Raw genomic sequence first — 18,760 nt, forward strand, 5'->3', positions numbered from 1 at the left:
TATGATGCAGATAAAGTCTGCGTTCAGCTTAAAAGCCATTCTTTAACAGGCCAATTTGGTTCACGAGATCAGATTGTAGTTAGTTGATAGGGGGAAACCATTTTAGGTGATTTATTATGGCAAAGATTCTTTTGCTATATAATCGAGCATTCATTATTTCAAATGTTCGTTTTATTTTATATGGTGCAGTAATTATGATGCAATAGATGTTGTGACAGACAAGTTCAGTGGTTATATATTTGTATATTTCAAACAACTGGGTGCACAAGCTTAAATTTGCAATGAATTTTCTCTACACAGGTCAAAGTAATGCATACAGCCCCATTATTATCCATCCATTCATTATCTTACATGCTTATCCCTACTGGGGTCATGATGGGTGGTGGTACCCATCTACAGTAGTCGATGGGCATCGGCTTAGGCGATCCTGCAATGGACAGATGGCCAGTCCATCGCGGGGCAACACAGAGACAGACAGGATAAACAATCTTTCAGGCACACATTCACACCTAAGGAGAGTTTAGACAGACCAATCAACCCAACAGTCATGTTTGTGGACTGTGGGAGGAAGTCAGAGTACCCCGATGCACAGGGGGAACATGCAAACTCCATGCAGAAAGACCCCGGGCCGGGATTTAGACCCAGGACCTTGTTGTTGCAAGGCAACAGTGCTCCCAACTCCTTCACTGTCTGGCTCACCCCATTATTATTTAAGTAAATATCCCATAGCAAGTGGCAGAAACTATACACTTTAGGCAAAAAGATCTTGGCACGATTTGGACTGGATATTTGTTTGATATCAGGATTTGTCGAGTTTATCTAAACTGTAGTGAGTAAACTTTCAAAAGTGTCTGGGTCATGGAACCCTCAATTGTATCCAGTTTTCAACCTGCTGGCCCAAACTTTTACCTTGAGATGAAAGGAAATAATTTAGGATGTATAGGAAACGAGCCTGACGCCTGAAATTGGACATTGAGAACATCGGTTTTCTTTCAGCCCATGGCCATCAAGAAGTCTCTACCTCAAAAAGAAGGAAAATGATCCACAATATTAAAGTGCTTTTAGTTCAGGATAGATGACATCAATCTTCTTGAAAGTGGATGTACTGTACTTAAAAGCCAACCAATTTAAAAATAAGTTTTAGCACTTCTAGAAAGACAGGTAAAATATCTGGAATAAACTTGCTGGTGGCAACAAATGGCATGTGATTTCTCGGCAACATGCTAATTGGAATAAGAAAAAGTCTAGCAATCAGATTAGGGCTGTCATTATTGGTCACAAAGAGTTACTCCCCTGTTGAATCAGAATCACACCTTATGTACACTCACTGGCTACTTTATTCGGCACATTGTTAAGTTGCTTGTTAATGCAAATAGCAAATCAGCCATGCACATGGCAGCAACTCAGTGAATTTAGACAAGTAGATGTGGTGAAAATGACTTGCACTGAGGAAGAATAGTCATTTAAGTGACTTTTGAATGTGATGTGGTGATTGTTGCCAGATGGAGAATATTGTATAAATTGCCAATGTTCTGGGATTTAATGCACAGCCATCTCTTTGGTTTGCTGGGTGGTCCAGGAAAACATCTAGTTGTGTGGAAGAATTTCCTTTTTGATGATTGAGGAGATTAGCCAGAATGGACAATAGAGAAAAACAACAATAGCTAAAATAACCAACTTATGATCAGGGTATGCAGAATACCATCTCTTGAATGTGCAACATGTTGACCTTGAAGTAGATGGGGCAACAGCAGCAGACCAAACATTCATGTTGGCTAACAGAAAAATAAATTTGGAACTAAAACTTACACCAGAACTGGCAAAATGTTGTCTGGTCTAATGAGTCTCAATTCGAGCACCAATATTCAGGATCAGGATTTTGTGTTTACAACATGAAAGAATGGATTCATCCTGCTTTTATTAACGATTGAGACTGGTGGTGGTAGTGTAATCCCATGGGGGATATTTTCTTGCCACACTTTGCGCTCTTTCCAACCAACTGTACATTGTTGAAACACCACTTCCACCTTAAGTACTGCATACATCTCCCCCTTTGTGATCACTTACCCGTCTTCTGATGGCTATGTTCTGCAGGAAATGTACTCTAAGCTGAAGTCCTCTCAAACTGCATCCGTGAACATGACGAGGAGTTCATTGGACACTGATACCCCTCTTCTTGTCACCAGATCTCAGTCCAATACAGTAGCTTTGGAAGGTGGTGGAAAAGGGGGGATCAGCAGCGCATCAGTAGGAACTGCATAAGACTCACTCGAATCGAGTACATGCAGGGTGTTCCTAATAAAGTGGCCAGTGACATGTAGCATCTAATTTCAAAGATGGCCTGCTCTAAATGTCTCTATGGTTCCGTTCATGCGTTGGTTCCCTGTGGGATTCAAGACGGCTTCGTGTTTCCTTTTGTTACTATAAAAAACTTTTGAATGCACATGTTTTGAGGTGTAAAAGTGGCTGTAGCCGCTTCTTTCAAGTGATGCATGAAGTTGCTCAACCAGAAACAACAAATGAAATCCAGAACCTTTCTCGGAACCAGTAAAAGTTGAGAGATCTTCGCAGGAACCCGGGGAGGAGGAGGGGGTGGGGGGGTGTTCTAAAACTTTCTGGGAGGAGTCTGACACGTGAAACTTTCCCGAGGAGCTGCTTGGTATGTGTGCTGGTAGAGGCTCCGTTAACTCTGCAGACAGACGAACAACAGCGAGCGGATCTCTGAGCTGCTGCTGCTGCTGCCTACTTTTAGGAGTCTGTCCAATGGGGGGAAAAACGACTGGGCTTGAAGTAACCGCGGAGGAAAAAATATAAAAAAATATATATATAAATAATAAAAACTTCGACTGCCCTACAATGAGCACGCACGACGCCTCGAAGTGACGGATTTTTTTGTTAAAGTTAACAGACGTCTGTTTTTTTATTTTTATTATTGTCTCTTTTTTTATTTATTTAACTCTAGCTTTAAAAGTCAAATCGCTGTGGCCCCTGGAGAAAGTTACCGTGCGGCGCCATGGCTGCCCAGTGCGACACTCTGAGCGGATACTTGCAGCAGCAGCAGTCGGACCAGGGCTCAAACAGCGAGCGCAGCACCGACTCCCCTCTCCCCGGATCAGAGGAGGACCTCAGCGGGCCCCATCCGCTAGCAGACCCGGAGTGGACCGAGGAGAGGTTCCGTGTGGACCGTAAGAAGCTGGAAATCATGTTGTTAGGTAAATGAATAATAATAATAATAATTAAAAAAAAAGAACTCCAGTGAAGTTAAAATGTCCTACTTTCAATATTTGTAACAAAGTAGCAACTACCCGACTCTTTCAGATACTTAATTGATAGGCAAGTATGGTTGTAGTGGCGGACATGTTGGTTTTTCTTGATACCATGTGGCACAAAATTAAGTTTCTTGTGCATTATTTGGAAGAATCAATCAAAGCAATTAAGACAAGGCAATTAATGTTTCCAGTTATTGCTTTGTGACTTTAACGCCAATACATAAAGTAGCTGAAAAGGAAAGCAAATTATAGATTTTTTAAAAGAATTTGTCGGTGGATGAGGCCCTAAATTTAAAGAAGTTAAAAAAGAGTTTCCCTGTTAAGTCATGAAAGTTGTAGCCGAACTTACGTGCTCTGACCACAAGGTGTCGCCACACAAGTTCCTGTTTGCTTCCATGTGTGTTTGTGGACTAAACTGAAGTTGACCTGAACATTCAATTTACTTGCTTCCCAGCAGAAGAGTCTGCTTATGCGAACAGGTGATGAAACCGGTTGGGCACATCTCAAGGTTTTCATGTTTTAGTCTTTCTTTATTCTTTATTTATTTCTCCATTCAATATGGTTGCTTAAAACGTAACTGATTCCGGCGGAGCTGCGAGGAACAGTGTAAGCTTCTCTTAGCATTAGGACTGGGTTAGTTTTAGAGCGACACTGTTTTATAGCCTTTAGTATAAACCTTGGCATTTATGTCAAAATCTGAAACAAATCCACAACATGATTTCAATGGCATATTTAAGGCAAAAACAGCAATCATTCCCATTTCTGCACTGTGATCATCCTATGTTGCATCTACATATGTAATATTGCAAAGCACAGTATTGTGGGTGATATGGCTTGAAGTTTTATCACAATGTTTCGTGGTACTATTGTGATGATAATATATGTACTGATAAGAACTATTTTTTTTTTCTGAGGTGGCTGTGACTGAAAGACTCTGCTATCATAGCCCCACAAACACAAATACCTCTCCTGAAAAACATATTCATTTGCAATACGCTTCAATAGGACACCAGTAACATAAAAAGTGTGATTTGTATCACCAGACTTCACAATGTAGCTGCATTAAATCATATTTTTAAATTTATTGATACTCATTTACACTCTCATTGAACAAACAGTGGAGTAAACAGTACAAATAATAATATTGACAATATGAACAGATTAGGTTTTTTTTAACATCATCAGTTGGAAATAATTGTGGTGATGATAAGTCAAAATACTTATCATGACAAGAAATTTATCACGATAAGTGATAAACTGTATTGCATAGACGGCTTAAAGGCAACATATTGTAGGCTGTAACACTTCAGAGGTCATGTATTCAGATTCTGCTTCCTTATAAACTGACCGCATGCATTGACCGCCATTGTCTTTAAGACTCATTTCTCATGTAGATTGTGCTGACTAAGATGCTAAAGTCCAAGGATAGTGGTAGAGACAGTGTGTTGATGTAAAAAGAAAATGTGAGTAACGCCTGGGTTAATCACAATCAGTGATCAACCCATTCAATATTAATATTCAGACATAATATTGCAGGTTTATGATCTAGGACTGCATACAGTTATTATCTATGTCATATTAAAAAACAGAGTAAATACCTGCTAAATTTAGAAGTAGTAGTTTTCAAGGGCGTATTTTGCTAAATATACTTTTTGTCAGTCTGCTACAGAGTAGCACAAATGTAATAGCATGATATTATTTGGTTAATTACTCTATTTACTCAGGTAGCTGGTCTACAGTCAATCTACATACATGGCTTTCTAGTAGGGATGCATGATATTATTGGCATTGTATGGGTATCAGCCGATATTAGCTGTAAAATTTAATATTGGACATCAGCCATTGCGTCAAAATAACTCACCGATATAAAAGGTGTCGTTTTTATAAGCAAACCAGTGACAATGATGCCTGCAGCACAGCACAACGTCATGACGTCACGCGTGTCTATCTGGTCTGATCACGGCGGGAGAGCAGGACTAAGTGAAAATGTCAACGGTGTGGAAATTTTTTAAAGTGTCGGGAACTGATAGCAAAATTGCTATTTGTGGTGAATGCTCAGCATCAGTGATGTGAGGAGTAGCGACAGCAAAGTCCTACAACACTTCAGACCTAGTTAACCATCTCAAGAACCACCATTCTGACCATTATGATGATGTCATGGTGGCCAAAAGGGAAAGCGAGAGAGCGGTTAACCGTGGAGGAAAAACATTAAATAAAAACTTCACCAGCAGTTGATTCTACAAGCCTTGGATAAATACCAGTATTGCGATCTGTTATCGGCCAAATGAGTTTTAGTTTATCGACATATCGAATATCGACCAAATATCCAATATTGTGCATCCCTACTTTCTAATGCTTCCCTTAAAGTGACTTTAATAACAGTAATAGCATGATGCTGCCATCATCATCATGTTTTTACCAGTTAATACAAAAATATTTATTCTTGTTTTTTGCTAAAGAAAGTATTTATAGATTTTTTTTCAAAGTGTAGAAGCCGTCTGTCAAGCAGTTGAGTGGCAGTGCTTATTGACAGGTGAGGGAGGGGCATAGCTGTATACTTGCTCTATTGACTCTATAAGGAACAGATGCAGTTCCCTGTAGAGTCTATGTCTCAATGCTGATAACTGACCCATTCATGTTTAGTAATAAGCCTCTCCCTCTGTCTGTGTCTCTCTAACAATTCTTGTGTGACGATAAACAGATATCCTGCAAGAAAGCCTGAGTTCATTTTGTCTTTAATTTCAAAACAAGGGTGCGTCATTTTGACGCATTGGCTTGGTGGAGCTGAAGCCGCTATCAGCATCACAGGAACGCAGTTGCTGCGAACTGCTTTGAAGCTGCTTTCTGTGTCAAAAGTTTGCAGAACAGAAAACATGGAATATTTCAAGTGTTTCAATGTTGCACTTAGTTTAAAGTGCATTCTGTGTAATGGGGTTTTAGGAGGCCATCAGTAAATTTTATGGTGTTCTAATATAATATTTTGGAAAGCAGCTGGTCTTATTCTGAACACAGACAGATGTGTGCATGCACACATGTGGCTCCCCTCGAGAATGTCCTGGTGGCTGCCTCGCTGCTCCGTACATTCCTCAAAGCTCCATGTCATCTCGAACTCTTCCAGGAAAACAACTTAAGCAGGGGCCGGCCCCGAGTCGGAGTCCTCCGGACATGCCATGCGCCACGTCACGCCAGCTTACCCAAACATTTCTGTTTGTGCTGTTCTACATCTGTGTATGCGACATGATGGAGCTGTCTGGGTGAATCTCAATAGTTTGTCAGTTTAGCCCCTTAGTTTTTTTTTCCCCCTGCCAACATCTCGTTTCCCAATCTTGTCTCTATTACGTCATGGCTGAAACGCCTCTTGTTGACTTTGCAGTTTGGATGCGGTGTGGAAACGTCTGCTCTGCTTCAGTCGCTGATCTGCCTGGTGGGTCGGAGCTTCAGACTTTCTCACCCTTGAAACTGCTTTAACTTTTGACCTTTGCCCCCTGCAGCAGTTAACAAAATATTTTATGTATGTGTACTATGGTGACAAGTCAGTAGAGGGTGCGCAGTAGAACTGTTTTACAAACTGTGATTAGTAGCTGCAAAAAAGTACAGAATTAGATCCTTTTTTTCCTCTTTTTAGCTTTATGCAAATCAATTTAGATCATAACAAATGATTCTCTCAGCCCCATCTATTTAAATCAGAGCTCTGTAACATCTGCTTGTGCTTTGATTGGATAGCATATATATTTGGATGTGGTAAGGCCAGAGTTTGAACCATAATGAAACCATTTTATGAGAACCCCAGTATATTTTTATATCCACTGTTATATCGACTGTAACGATCTCGCTGCTTTGTCTTTCCCGGAAAATTAACTGTGACGTGACCTTAGAGAGCGAGCCAAAGGGCATCATGCTGTAATCACTTCCCACGCAACAATAATTCAAATTGTTGGCTGCATCCAGGTAGTCTGTCTGCAGAACTTTGTTGTTTTCTTTTTAAGCCACACTGACCATCTGGTCTGGAATTGCTAAATATTGCAAATGCTACTGTGAATGGTGAAACTGTGCAGACTTGAACAACGGGGCATTGAAAACTTCTGCCACAATGTCAGTCAATAACTATAAAAAAGAAAGTTTCAGAAAGATTTTAACTAGATGATAATATTTTGTCTGCAATTATAATTAGATTGTTAATTTATATGCATTTTATGGGATTGACTCAAATTAGTGCATTATTGTTAGAAGTAGAAGTAGTAGAAGAAGTAGTAGAATACATGGTTTTAAGGAAACTTAACATTCTCAAAGGTCTGCCGGTTTAATCTGCCGCCCCTAGATAAATCCAGTATATCTGTCTTCAGAAGTCACATAATTAGGAATTATAGCCTGTTTGTAATTTATCATTTATCATATTAGGGTCAAAAAACTTAACATTTCAATATTATTGTTTCATTTCACCAACATTTTCAACCTTTTCTTTTTGTTTTTCCCAACCATCAAGGTTTTTGCAACTTTGTAGAATAGTGCATCATGGATATTATCGCAGTTCCAATTAAGAGACCCAATGTATCGTTGGTGTGCAGTGTTATTGCATGGTTTTAACATATTACAGCCAAACTGTAATATTTGTGTTTGCAACACTGCACACTCTGTTATTGCAGTGAAAATTTCTTCTCAACGCCGTCTGCATCTTCAATAATCTCTGAAGCCTCCACGGTTGTTCTGTGTGTTGTGTCTGTTTTAATGTGCATAACTGCAAATTCAATCTTGAAATTCCCTTTTGACGCATTAATATTTTTACATTCTGTAGAACTATAGAGAGTATTAGCCTTACTTTCTGTTCGTAAGCTATGTCTATAAAAAAGGAAATGTGAGCCTTAAGCTCAGTAAAAAGTGTTCCTCTGCAGAAGAAAGCTGCTGTTCATTTTGCGTGCTTGCAGTATGGTCCAGAAGCCAATCCATTCCAAGTGTAATGCGACGTTTCCACCAGGAGTAATTTCACCCTTTATCCACTTCCTGCGTTTTTATTTTTGTACCTGCTTTGACAATTGATGATTTTAAAGTGAGTTTCCCCATGCTACTCACAGCCTGCTGAATTGCAACACGGTTTACTCAGGGGTCAAAATCTCACATATTTCAAAAGTGAGTCAGCTGGCCCAAACAATGATCAGGAGCACAGTTAATGGAAACAGGATGCTCAGGGTTGTACACAAATGCATTATTGCAAGATTTCTATTAATTTTATATACATTTTTTATCTCTGCAATTAATCAAAAATAAATAATTTGATATTCATATATATTTTTGAGTATATGGGTATGAACTGGTAGTAGGGACGTCATAGATTGATCTCCTAAAGAGGGTACCCAGCAGAACACTAGCAGTTTGAAAATGCATGTCTATCCATTTTTACCATAATGGGTGGTAAAATGTACCTTAACAGTCAAATGTTTTCTTTATGTTTTCATTTTGACCTTGTTTTACCGGTATATATTCATATATATATATATTTGTTTTAGCTTGAACTAGTAGTTTTTCAAGTTGGAAGCTGAAGGAGTTGTGAATTAGATGCATTTATTTTAATTAGATTTTTGTCCAGCGATTTGTAGAGAAGAGTTCTGAAGTACTGCCCCTTCCCCACCTGTTGCTGCACACTGCTGTCAAGCTGGCAGATTAAAGACTATTACATTTTCCAATGTTTACAATAGGAAATATATACTGCTTAAAAAAATAAAGGGAACACTTAAACAACACAATATAACTCCAAGTAAATCAAACTTCTGTGAAATCAAACTGTCCCAACGAGGGTCCCCGTTGTCAATCAGTGTTGCTTCCTAAGTGGACAGTTTGATTTCACAGAAGTTTGATTTACTTGGAGTTATATTGTGTTGTTTAAGTGTTCCCTTTATTTTTTTGAGCAGTGTACATTTTTCTTGTAAAATATAGATAGTCATGGAATGGAAACTAAAGGCACGCCACCAATAACTGATATTTAAGGTAATGCTGTTTTAAAACTAGGTGACAAATCCCAAGCAGCATGCCCAAACCATTTTTTACTAAATGCTACTACAACATGACAGTCTCATTCTGACCCTTGTCTAATGGTGAGAATATGGAAAAACTGGCACATAAAAGTGCAGAACTAGAGTTGAGTATCATTGAAGTGAAATATCTCCCAGTAATAAACCCTAATCTACTCGCTTAAACTGTTGTTTGGGTCAGATATTGTGCATGGCCTCCCTGTCTTTGCATGGTTTACATCAGGAAAACATGGAAATTATTAGCTGCTCAGCAACTAAAAGTTTAGCATTTGCATCACTGGCAAGTGGCCTGGGTTTCCAGGGTTTTAGATCAGTAAGTAGAGAGTGAAGTGACAACAAAATCTCACCCTGAATGGTCTCTGGGCTTACAGTTGTACTCTTGGCACGCTTTATAAGAACTCCCCATTTAATGCCTTGGAGACTTTCACAGAGACACGAAAGCTTGAAAGATGCTGCATGAGAGTGAGCATGTGTGTGTGTGTGTTTTTCTGTTGGTTTATTTTTAAATTCATCCTGAAAAGCTTAAAACGTAGCTTTGGAAAGAAACAGCATTTTCTCTCCAAATAATCATGATTTAAAAAACAAAAAAAAACATAACTTTTTAATCCTTCTCTCTGTGGACGGGTTTTCTTCACTCAGACTGGTAATGATAGTTCTGTGGTGGTTGTGATTAAGCTCAGACTCCTGGTGGGACAGTGTGTGTGCACATCGTAACAACATGTTTTCTGCGAAACAGTGACAACAACCCACAATTAGGCTAAGTGAATCATTTTCCTCATTTACCTAATTTGCTTTCCCCCTCTGAACCACCACCTATTATAGGGTTAGAGGGACAGCAAGGTTGTTTTATTTATTTTTTTCATAAAAGTGCAATGATTTTTTTTGCAATTTTATCAATAGCTGTAAATATGTTTAATGTAAACTATGTTTGTCATAGCCAAATAGTTCCAGTAACTCTTGTGCTTTCTGGCTGTTGTTTAGTTTATGGAGCCATGAGACAGGCGTAATATTAGTAAATTGTTGCAATAACAATTTATTGGTTCACAAATGGTGAAACAGTGAGGCTAAGTGATGTTTTTTTCAGTCTGATCACTGTAGTAAGGCTGGGCTGTATCCACTTTTTTGTTTTTCATTAAGTGTTTACCAAAATTACCGGGTATACAATTATGCTATTTGTCTAGACGGGCTTGTGATGTCACACAGACAAGATTAATGTATTCTTTTTAGATTTTGTGATAAAGTGTTGCACAATTGTCAAGTGGAATGGAAATGTTAAAGGATGTCAAAGGTCTGACTGGGTCATTCCAACATGTGACTTAAGGCTGCACAATAGAAAGTCTTGCAACTAATATAGTAATGGTAAAATACTGCGATGAGCATATCAGCTGCCAATGGGCAATGACGTTCGTTTGAGCATCTTATGCCGTGAGACTCTGACAAACTGGCTGAATATTACATTAGCATGTAAATTACAAGTTCATTATGCTTGGAAAACATTATTGAACACCTATTGCTCTCAGTCCTTTGCGATATGAATATTGCATACACAATATATTGTGATATATTCTGCCACCTTATTGTGAACATCTTTTGTTGCTGCTAAAAGGAGACCCTCCTCTTCAGCCTGTATTTAGCCCCAGCTTTTCATTAACACTGACCATTTTCTCTGTCCCTGCTGAAGAAATGTATCTCCACAGCATAATGCTGATGCCACCATGTTTTACTACGGCGATGACGTATTAAGGGAGACATGCATTGTTATCCACAAAATATAGTGTTTGACATGTAGCTCAAATGGATTTGTTTCAATGTATTCTGACCTGAGCAGATGTCCCCTACGCAGCTTGATTTTCTTTCTTCTTATTGCTCCTCCATAAAGGCCAAACTTTGTAGTGGGCATGACTAATATTTGTCCTGTCAAAGATTGCCACACCTGTACTATGGTTGCCACAGCTGCAATGGTTTTGTGATTGACGTGTCAGCTTAGTAGGGCAGTCATGTCGTGGCAGAGTTCCAGTTTTTGCTCTTTCATCAGCTGATGGATTGAATTGTGCTTTGTGAAATGTTTGAAGCTTGACAAATTGTTTCATGGTAAATGTGCTGTACTTGTGTAGTGATTTATCTTGTCCAAACTGCTTCACACTGCATTCATCCATTCATGCACACATTCACACACTGATTGTGGCAAGCTAAGCTGTCACCACTGCTGCCCTGGGGCCGACGGACAGGAGCGAATCCTAACCCTGCTTTAACTTTTTCATGGACTTGTCTGTTGTGTTCCTTGTTTCTCATTTTGCTGTTCATTCATGTTTTCTAACAAACCTCCAAGGCTTTCACAGAGCAGCTGGATTTATATTGAGATTAAATAACAAGGTAATAACAATAATAAGGTCACACCATCGGTTTCTAGGTGGGGAAATAACTTTTATTTAAAAAGTTTTTTACATACACATTCAAAATGTTACCATGTTGTGACAGTATAATACGAGTCAGATAATCGGTGAAAAGATCAGTCTTCTCCACCTCCTCCCTGAGCTACTATTGCCATCTGAAGAAACGCACCGCTTCTGATCAAAAACAACCAATCATAGCCAGGAGGAGGGTCTTCATGCTGCCAGTCAACCTTGTGTATGCGGTGCTCAGTGTGCTAATGGCAGAGAAACAACTTACTGTTACAGGAAAACTGTTTGTCTGCTGTCATCAGTGGCCGCACTAACTAGCCATCAGGCTCTGCTGATGGGGAGAATCTGTATTGTGGCAGAGAGAACGGGGAAGGTGTGAGCAGCGCATACACAAGATTAACAATGCTAAGACCCTCCTCCTGACTCTCATTGTTTTTGACCAAGCTGTGTTAGTTCTGTAGTTAGTCCTTAGAGCACTGGAAGAAGGCAGAGGACCTTCATTTTTTTTCCCAGATTATCTATTTCACAGCCACAACATAGTGACAGTTTTAGTAAATATGTAAAAATATTTTACATACATACCCCATAGGGTAGAGTACTACCACCCAACCCTAATAGTCAGCCTTTCTTTTTTAGTTTTTAATGCTGTAATGTTGCTTACATTTAGCAATAGTTATATTAGGTATATTTGCAATAACTGCTACAATATAAAAATGTGAACTTTTAGCCGGTATAAAAGAAATTATGACAAAAAAAGAACGAGTAGTTGATCTTGACCTTTGAAGAAAATTCAGCTATTGTCTTTTTCCTGTAACTCAAAGAATGACTTCATTAGGTTTTCCACCAATTCATAATGAGGGTACTAAGTGAAAGGGGCCTCAGCCTCCTCTTTCCCCCGGCTGCTGAGTAAGACTCGCAGACAGGAAGTGAGTGTCCTTCGGGGAATGTTCTGCTGGCTTTTCATTTTTTCCTTCATTCTCCCCTTTATTTCTCAACACTGACGGTTCTACACTGCTATGTTGTTCCATCAAACCCATGGTACAGTCACCTAAGTTTCCAGGTTTTGCCGGTCTTTTCCCGACCATACAGCTCAATACTCATTTAACCTTCTCACACAAAAGGGGAGAAATTCAGGCATCAGCAACTTTTAAAACAGCTGCAAATTGCAACACGTTTTTTATTATGTGCATCACAATGCATACAAGCAAATGGACTTTAGAAGTATTTGGTTTTTTGGGACGTAGTAGATGTCGTGGTACTTTTTTCATAAGTGATGAGACTAAAGTGAAAGTAAAGATGGAGAGGCTGGGAACTTGGAGAGAATCCTCTAACAGATTATTGTTGGATTGAAACATTGCAAAGAATGGAAAACAAGAGAGTGGGCCAGCAACAGAAAGGAAAATCCCTGTCTCGTGTCCAGATTTGGAAATCATCTGTCGTTCAGAAAGATTTGTATACCAGACTCTGACTGGATTTTATGCTGAATAAGTGTTATAGATGGCTGTGCCTTAACTCTTGATTTATGTAGAGTTTTAGATTCCAATAAGAATAGCTTACCTACTAATTGAACAATGTTTTTCCCCATTGTTTAGCAAAAATAAGATTGATTCACTTCTGTATGGACATTACTCCACTTTATTGTATTATGACGTCTGGGGAAATTCCTGGATTGAAGTGATGATGTTCATGTACCGTCAGTAAATTAAGTCAAGCTAAAGAACTGCTTTGATAATTATTGACTCTATAGCAAAAAATACAAGGAAATAACAAAAATATAAAAGAAATTAAGAATATTTTGTTTTAACTTGGGTATAATGGTTGCATATACTTTGGATATTTATCAGAATAGCAGTACAAACCTTAGTGACGCCAGAAAACAGCTTTCCTCTCAATGTGCGCATTTTCTGAAAACAAGCATCATTGCTGTTTTTTCTTCTTCTACACATTATCAGGTAGAAGAGCAGTGGCGTATTTGACGACTTTGAATAGAAGTTTTATAGTCGTAGGCAGTCACAAAACTATACTAATGTGAGTTTAGCGCTTATCAATGTTGTGGAAAGCATCAGTACAGTAATCCAGTGTTTTCCATTTACAATAAATGCCATGTACTTTGAAAGAATACATTTTTTTGTAGCCAAGCTGAAGTCCCTTTATAACTCTCAGTAGTAGGCCTGTCACAATAACAAATTTTGCTGGACGATTAATTGTCTAAAAAATTATTGCGATAAACGATAATATTGTTTCAAGACCTTTTGACACTGATTTAATGGAAGTGACTAATACTGCATGCGATTTCCTGCCATAGATGGATACACTTTATTTTCAAAAGAACACATAACACTGGAACTGATAAACTAAATCAGTTCCAGTGTTAATGGATTCTCAGTCTCCATTAACAAAAAACGTACTTGAATAAAAACTAAACAACATAAAGTCAAAGTGGAAATAAATATGCATTCAACCAAAAGAGTGCAGATTATGAAGTCTGTACACTATATTGCCTTTCAGTAATCACTAGATTTAAATAGAGAAGACGGGCACATCCCACTACCTATTGCAGTAGTTCATACTACACGATTTTTTGCCCCTATTTTCTCCTTACAATAATCTTAGATTGTTGGCTGATCTAAGATTGTCGCTGGTGATTTCGTAACCGATCATCCTGTAGTGTGATTTAGATCGTCGTGGCCGCTCCGATCTAAATCAGGGGTTTTCCCCGACTGGGAGCTTAACGCTGAATGTGACAGGTAGCCAATCAGAAAGCGCGGATTCTCCTCCGTGCTTTCTGAGGGGAAATAACGAGGGGAACCCCTAACAGTTGACATGGCGCAACACGAAGGCCAGCGGACATTGGAGATGATATGTGGAAACAACATTAATATTTATTCAACATTTCGTGCAAAGAATATAGAAATGACAAGGGGAGGAGTTGGAGCCAAATTTCTACCGCAGTTGATAAACCCGGTAACTTTTCAGCTATTCTTCGTTAACGTGGCATAAATAGGTTACAATGATTTTCATTCAGTCAGGACTTTATGCTGACTCTAGCCACATGCATCACAGGTAGATTCTAGTAAAGCATTGATTAATGCCCGATTTTAAAATTACAAATCCAGTTAACTGGATTTGTAGCCAAGTCAGTTAACTGGCTACAAGTCCAGTTAATTGGACTTATAGCCATTATTTTGTGCCCAGGTGGCTGGACACCACAAGGCACGATCGAACCTGATCGAACCGTTATACCTAGGATTTCTGTCGGCTAATGTGTGGTCTCAGGTTTTGAAAATGGGCCGACAATTGGCCGACAACTTGTGTAGTGTACGCTGGACATTACACTAAGAAAATAGGAAGGGAGGGTCAGTGGAGAGCACCGGAGTTGAGCCTTTTTTCCATAGACATAATATAAGGATAGACCGCTCTCGCCTATTGTCGCTGACGAGATTTAGGGCGGCCATCTTGGAGCGGTCCACCACTCCACTGTGTTTAGCAGGCACAATGACGTATCAGCGCATTTAATTGATCGTAACACACTTTTTTGTTACTGGAAACCATATTCAAATATCTATCAAAGCTACATTGATGTATAATGAGCACACAGCCGTTCATAATTTATTTAATAGATTATTTAGTAATATCAATGCATATTTATATAACTATACAAACACAAATAAATAATGATTAATACGGAATAATATATATTAATATAATAATAATAATATAATATATATATATCTTACTAGTGAAAGAATTACATATAAATAATAGTCTTTACCACTTGTGTAAACTTTGCTGGTGAATGTTATAACACATAAGTTTAATAATATGTGTTATATTGTTTCATTTCTAATATAGGCTCTTGTGTCAGATAATCTAAGTCAATGTTAGATAACAATTATTTTTTTTAGATTTAAGGAATCTCAGTTAGCCTTTATAGCGGGGCTGAACACCGTATTACACCAAGCACTGTAGCTAATATTAGCTGGTATCTCGCCGGTGGACATAAATACAGTAAAGTAATATTCTAATCACAATATATACACAATAATATGTCCATCTTACTTGTGAAATGTTGTCTATGGAGCCCTCACATCAATAGTCCATCGTAGGAGGGTATACCGCTCCAAGATGGCCGCCGTATTTCCTGCGCAGGAGCAGCCAAGGCAGGGTCTACTCTTATATTATGTCTATGCTTTTGTCATTCAGTGTCATCAACAGAAAGAAAAAAAAGGCAGGAAGAGATGATAAATCCGATAATTAAAATGAGGTCGATAGGTTTAATTTATCGTGCGATTAATTGATTTATTGTTTATTGCGACAGGCCTACTCAGTAGTCATTGGAATCATAAAAGTTAACAACATTCAGCATGTCCTGTAAAGGCAAACTTAAATACTGGTTTCATTTTTTTTTTTGTTGGCATCGCCTTTCTCACTCGTTCTCTCTTTCTAAAACATGCTGATGCAATTAAACAATTTTATTTAGCTTTGCTTGCATGTCAAATTCCTTCATGCTGGGCATGAGGTGGGTTTCAGAAGCTGTAATATAATTGAGCTTCACTCTACAGAAAACCCTGCATTTCATTACTCAAGAAAATAAAACCAGGAGTGCTATTTCAACATTCTGAGTCAAGCTGCAGTGCAGTGACCCATTTCTTTTGCTGCTGGAGCTGTAAATGGGCTGAAATGAATACCTGTTTTTTTCTATGGCCTTCAAACTTATTTTTCATCAGTCCTTTTCAAAGCACAGATTTACATTCTGTCTGGTTTGCGGTTGCTATTTTAGAAAATCTTTCACTGGGGGTGCGCACGAGCACGCAAACGCAAAGAGGAGCCGCACCAACACATCCAAACCAGCCAGCCTCTAACCCCTCCCTCCGCATCACTTTTTTATGTTTATATGTGGATAACCTTGGCTTTTGGTTTGTTGTTCTCTCTCCTCATTCAACAAGCAGAACAATCTGCCTTTCTCCACTTGCCCTGATTGGAGAGAAGCCGTTTTTTTGTGTTCACATTTAAAGTCTAGTCCCAGCCATTACTGGAACATTTTCCACTCAAATTATAAAAAAAAAAAAGAGTGTGTGGAGAACAAAAAGGAAATCTAATTATTAAGAGAGAAACTTCCCAAAACATTAAATGAGTTAGGAAATTTGTATCATCACACTCTAGCAATCCCCAATAAATGTATCACTTCACAAAACTCAGAGGTTGAGTAATGAAGTTCAGGAATAGAACAAAAGAAAAAAAAACTATAAAAATAATCTTCTATACAGATCTGTCTCATCTTTAAAAGGAAGGTCTTATGCACTGTAATTAAAGAGACATGACCATTAAATGTCAGTGATTTCCTAATAGTACAGTGAAATGTTTATCGAAGTTGACTCCCTACGCTCAGTGGGGGATCTATTAGATACCAGGCACCAGGAATGTACATCAGTATGTAACCCTTTGGCAGCGTTTACACAGGCAGATAGAGGGGAAGATGACCCAAACATTTCACCACAAACATCTTATTTCTACAACAAACATGATTGTGATTTTCTTGAACATGCTGCAGAAATGTATTTTTAATGAAACTTGTCATAAGATCAGGTCAGGTTTTTTTTATTTATTTATTTATTTATTTATTTTTTAATCTTTAGACTCCCTATTGCTGTGACCTTAGGGTCAGTGAATCTAGTTTTCCCGGTAGGCTTTTGTCTTTGCCAGGCAGGAACATCTGGCACTTAGTAAATGTGTTTTATGTCATAGTTGCTTAGCAACCGAGCAGGAAGTTGGGGAAGAGAGGAGCTGCTTGGGAACAGGCGGCAACTTCGGCACGGCACAAAAATATGTCGTCAGCTGTGGGTATGATCTGTCTGAAAAAGTTTTAAGTGATTGCAGTGTCAAAGTAACAATGCATAGTTTTTTTTTATTTCAACAGCGGTCACTTTTTTAAATTTCGAGAAACAAAATTATGTACTTGAAATCCTTGAAATAATAGTGTTTAATACTAACAAAATGGAATATTTACATATCGGACCAGTATATGTGAATAAAAAGTCTCTTACTGTTATCAGTAGATCTTTGGAAGTAGCTTATTAGCAGTCAGATTGGCTCATGGCTGTTGATGCTGATTTTAGGCCTTGCGTAAAAGAGTCTGGATATTTTAAGCTTTGCTGTAGTAAAAAAGCGTCTCCAGTGTCTCTGAGATTCCTACAAAAACCTTGTGATATCTATGCTCTGCTAATTGTTGGCAATTAACTACAATAACATTCATAAGAAATTGATCCAGAGCATCCTAAAGAGGCTAAAAATTATATAAAACACAATCACGGCTCGTGCATTATTTTTGATTTTATTGACCCTTTAGTTTCAGCATCGACGTTGCGTGTTGGAAGATTTATGGAAGCACAATCAAAGTTAGAAAAAAATCCATCCATCCATCCATTTTCTTCCGCTTATCCGGGGTCGGGTCGCGGGGGCAGCAGCTTCAGAAAAAATATCAAGAGAAAAATTAAAATGGCTTAATTTTTGTGGTTATTGGTACAAAAAGCCAGAGTGGGCAAATGTAAAATGGACCTTTGTGTTCAGTTGTTACTCTGTATCTGGTTCACTTAAATAAACCTTAAATTCAGTTTCAAATTAGTTTTATTTATCAAAGACTGCATGTGTTGGAGGTGTAAATGCTGCATAAAATGTTTAGTAAAATATTTGGAAAGGGATAAAATATTGGTCTTTTGTCATGAAAAACATGCTAGAATTAGCCTAATATCAGTGGTGGGAAGTAACGAAGTACAAGTACTTCGTTACTGTACTTAAGTACAATTTTCGTGTATCTGTACTTTACTTAAGTAGATTTAATAATGGGGACTTTCTACTTTTACTCCACTACATTTTACAGTAAGTATCTGTACTTTCTACTTCACTACATTTCTACAAAAGTGTCGCGTTACTCGTTACATCCAAGTCGCGTTGCTCTTTTTTCCGTTAAAATGTGAAGTTCAGGGATTTAAGGTGGCGCCGTAAAATCCAAGCAATAACGTGACTTAGTGTCTGTTGTCATCCATCGGCTCCACCTTTACTCGCACGC

At 38.4% G+C, this 18,760-nt stretch overlaps 1 protein-coding gene across 1 annotated transcript in view; it reads left to right on the forward strand.

Moving 5' to 3' along the window:
• Positions 1–2,688: 2,688 nt before the first annotated feature.
• The window catches only part of bicc1a (BicC family RNA binding protein 1a), a 70,293-nt gene continuing 54,221 nt past the window's right edge, over positions 2,689–18,760 (forward strand). The window contains exon 1 of the mRNA XM_008429252.2: positions 2,689–3,212. Coding sequence (XP_008427474.1) covers positions 3,014–3,212 — 199 coding nt within the window. The 5' untranslated portion in view covers positions 2,689–3,013. The remainder of the gene's footprint in view (positions 3,213–18,760) is intronic.

Source organism: Poecilia reticulata, linkage group LG15 (genome assembly GCF_000633615.1).
Source record: "Poecilia reticulata strain Guanapo linkage group LG15, Guppy_female_1.0+MT, whole genome shotgun sequence".
Classification (NCBI taxonomy): domain Eukaryota; kingdom Metazoa; phylum Chordata; class Actinopteri; order Cyprinodontiformes; family Poeciliidae; genus Poecilia; species Poecilia reticulata.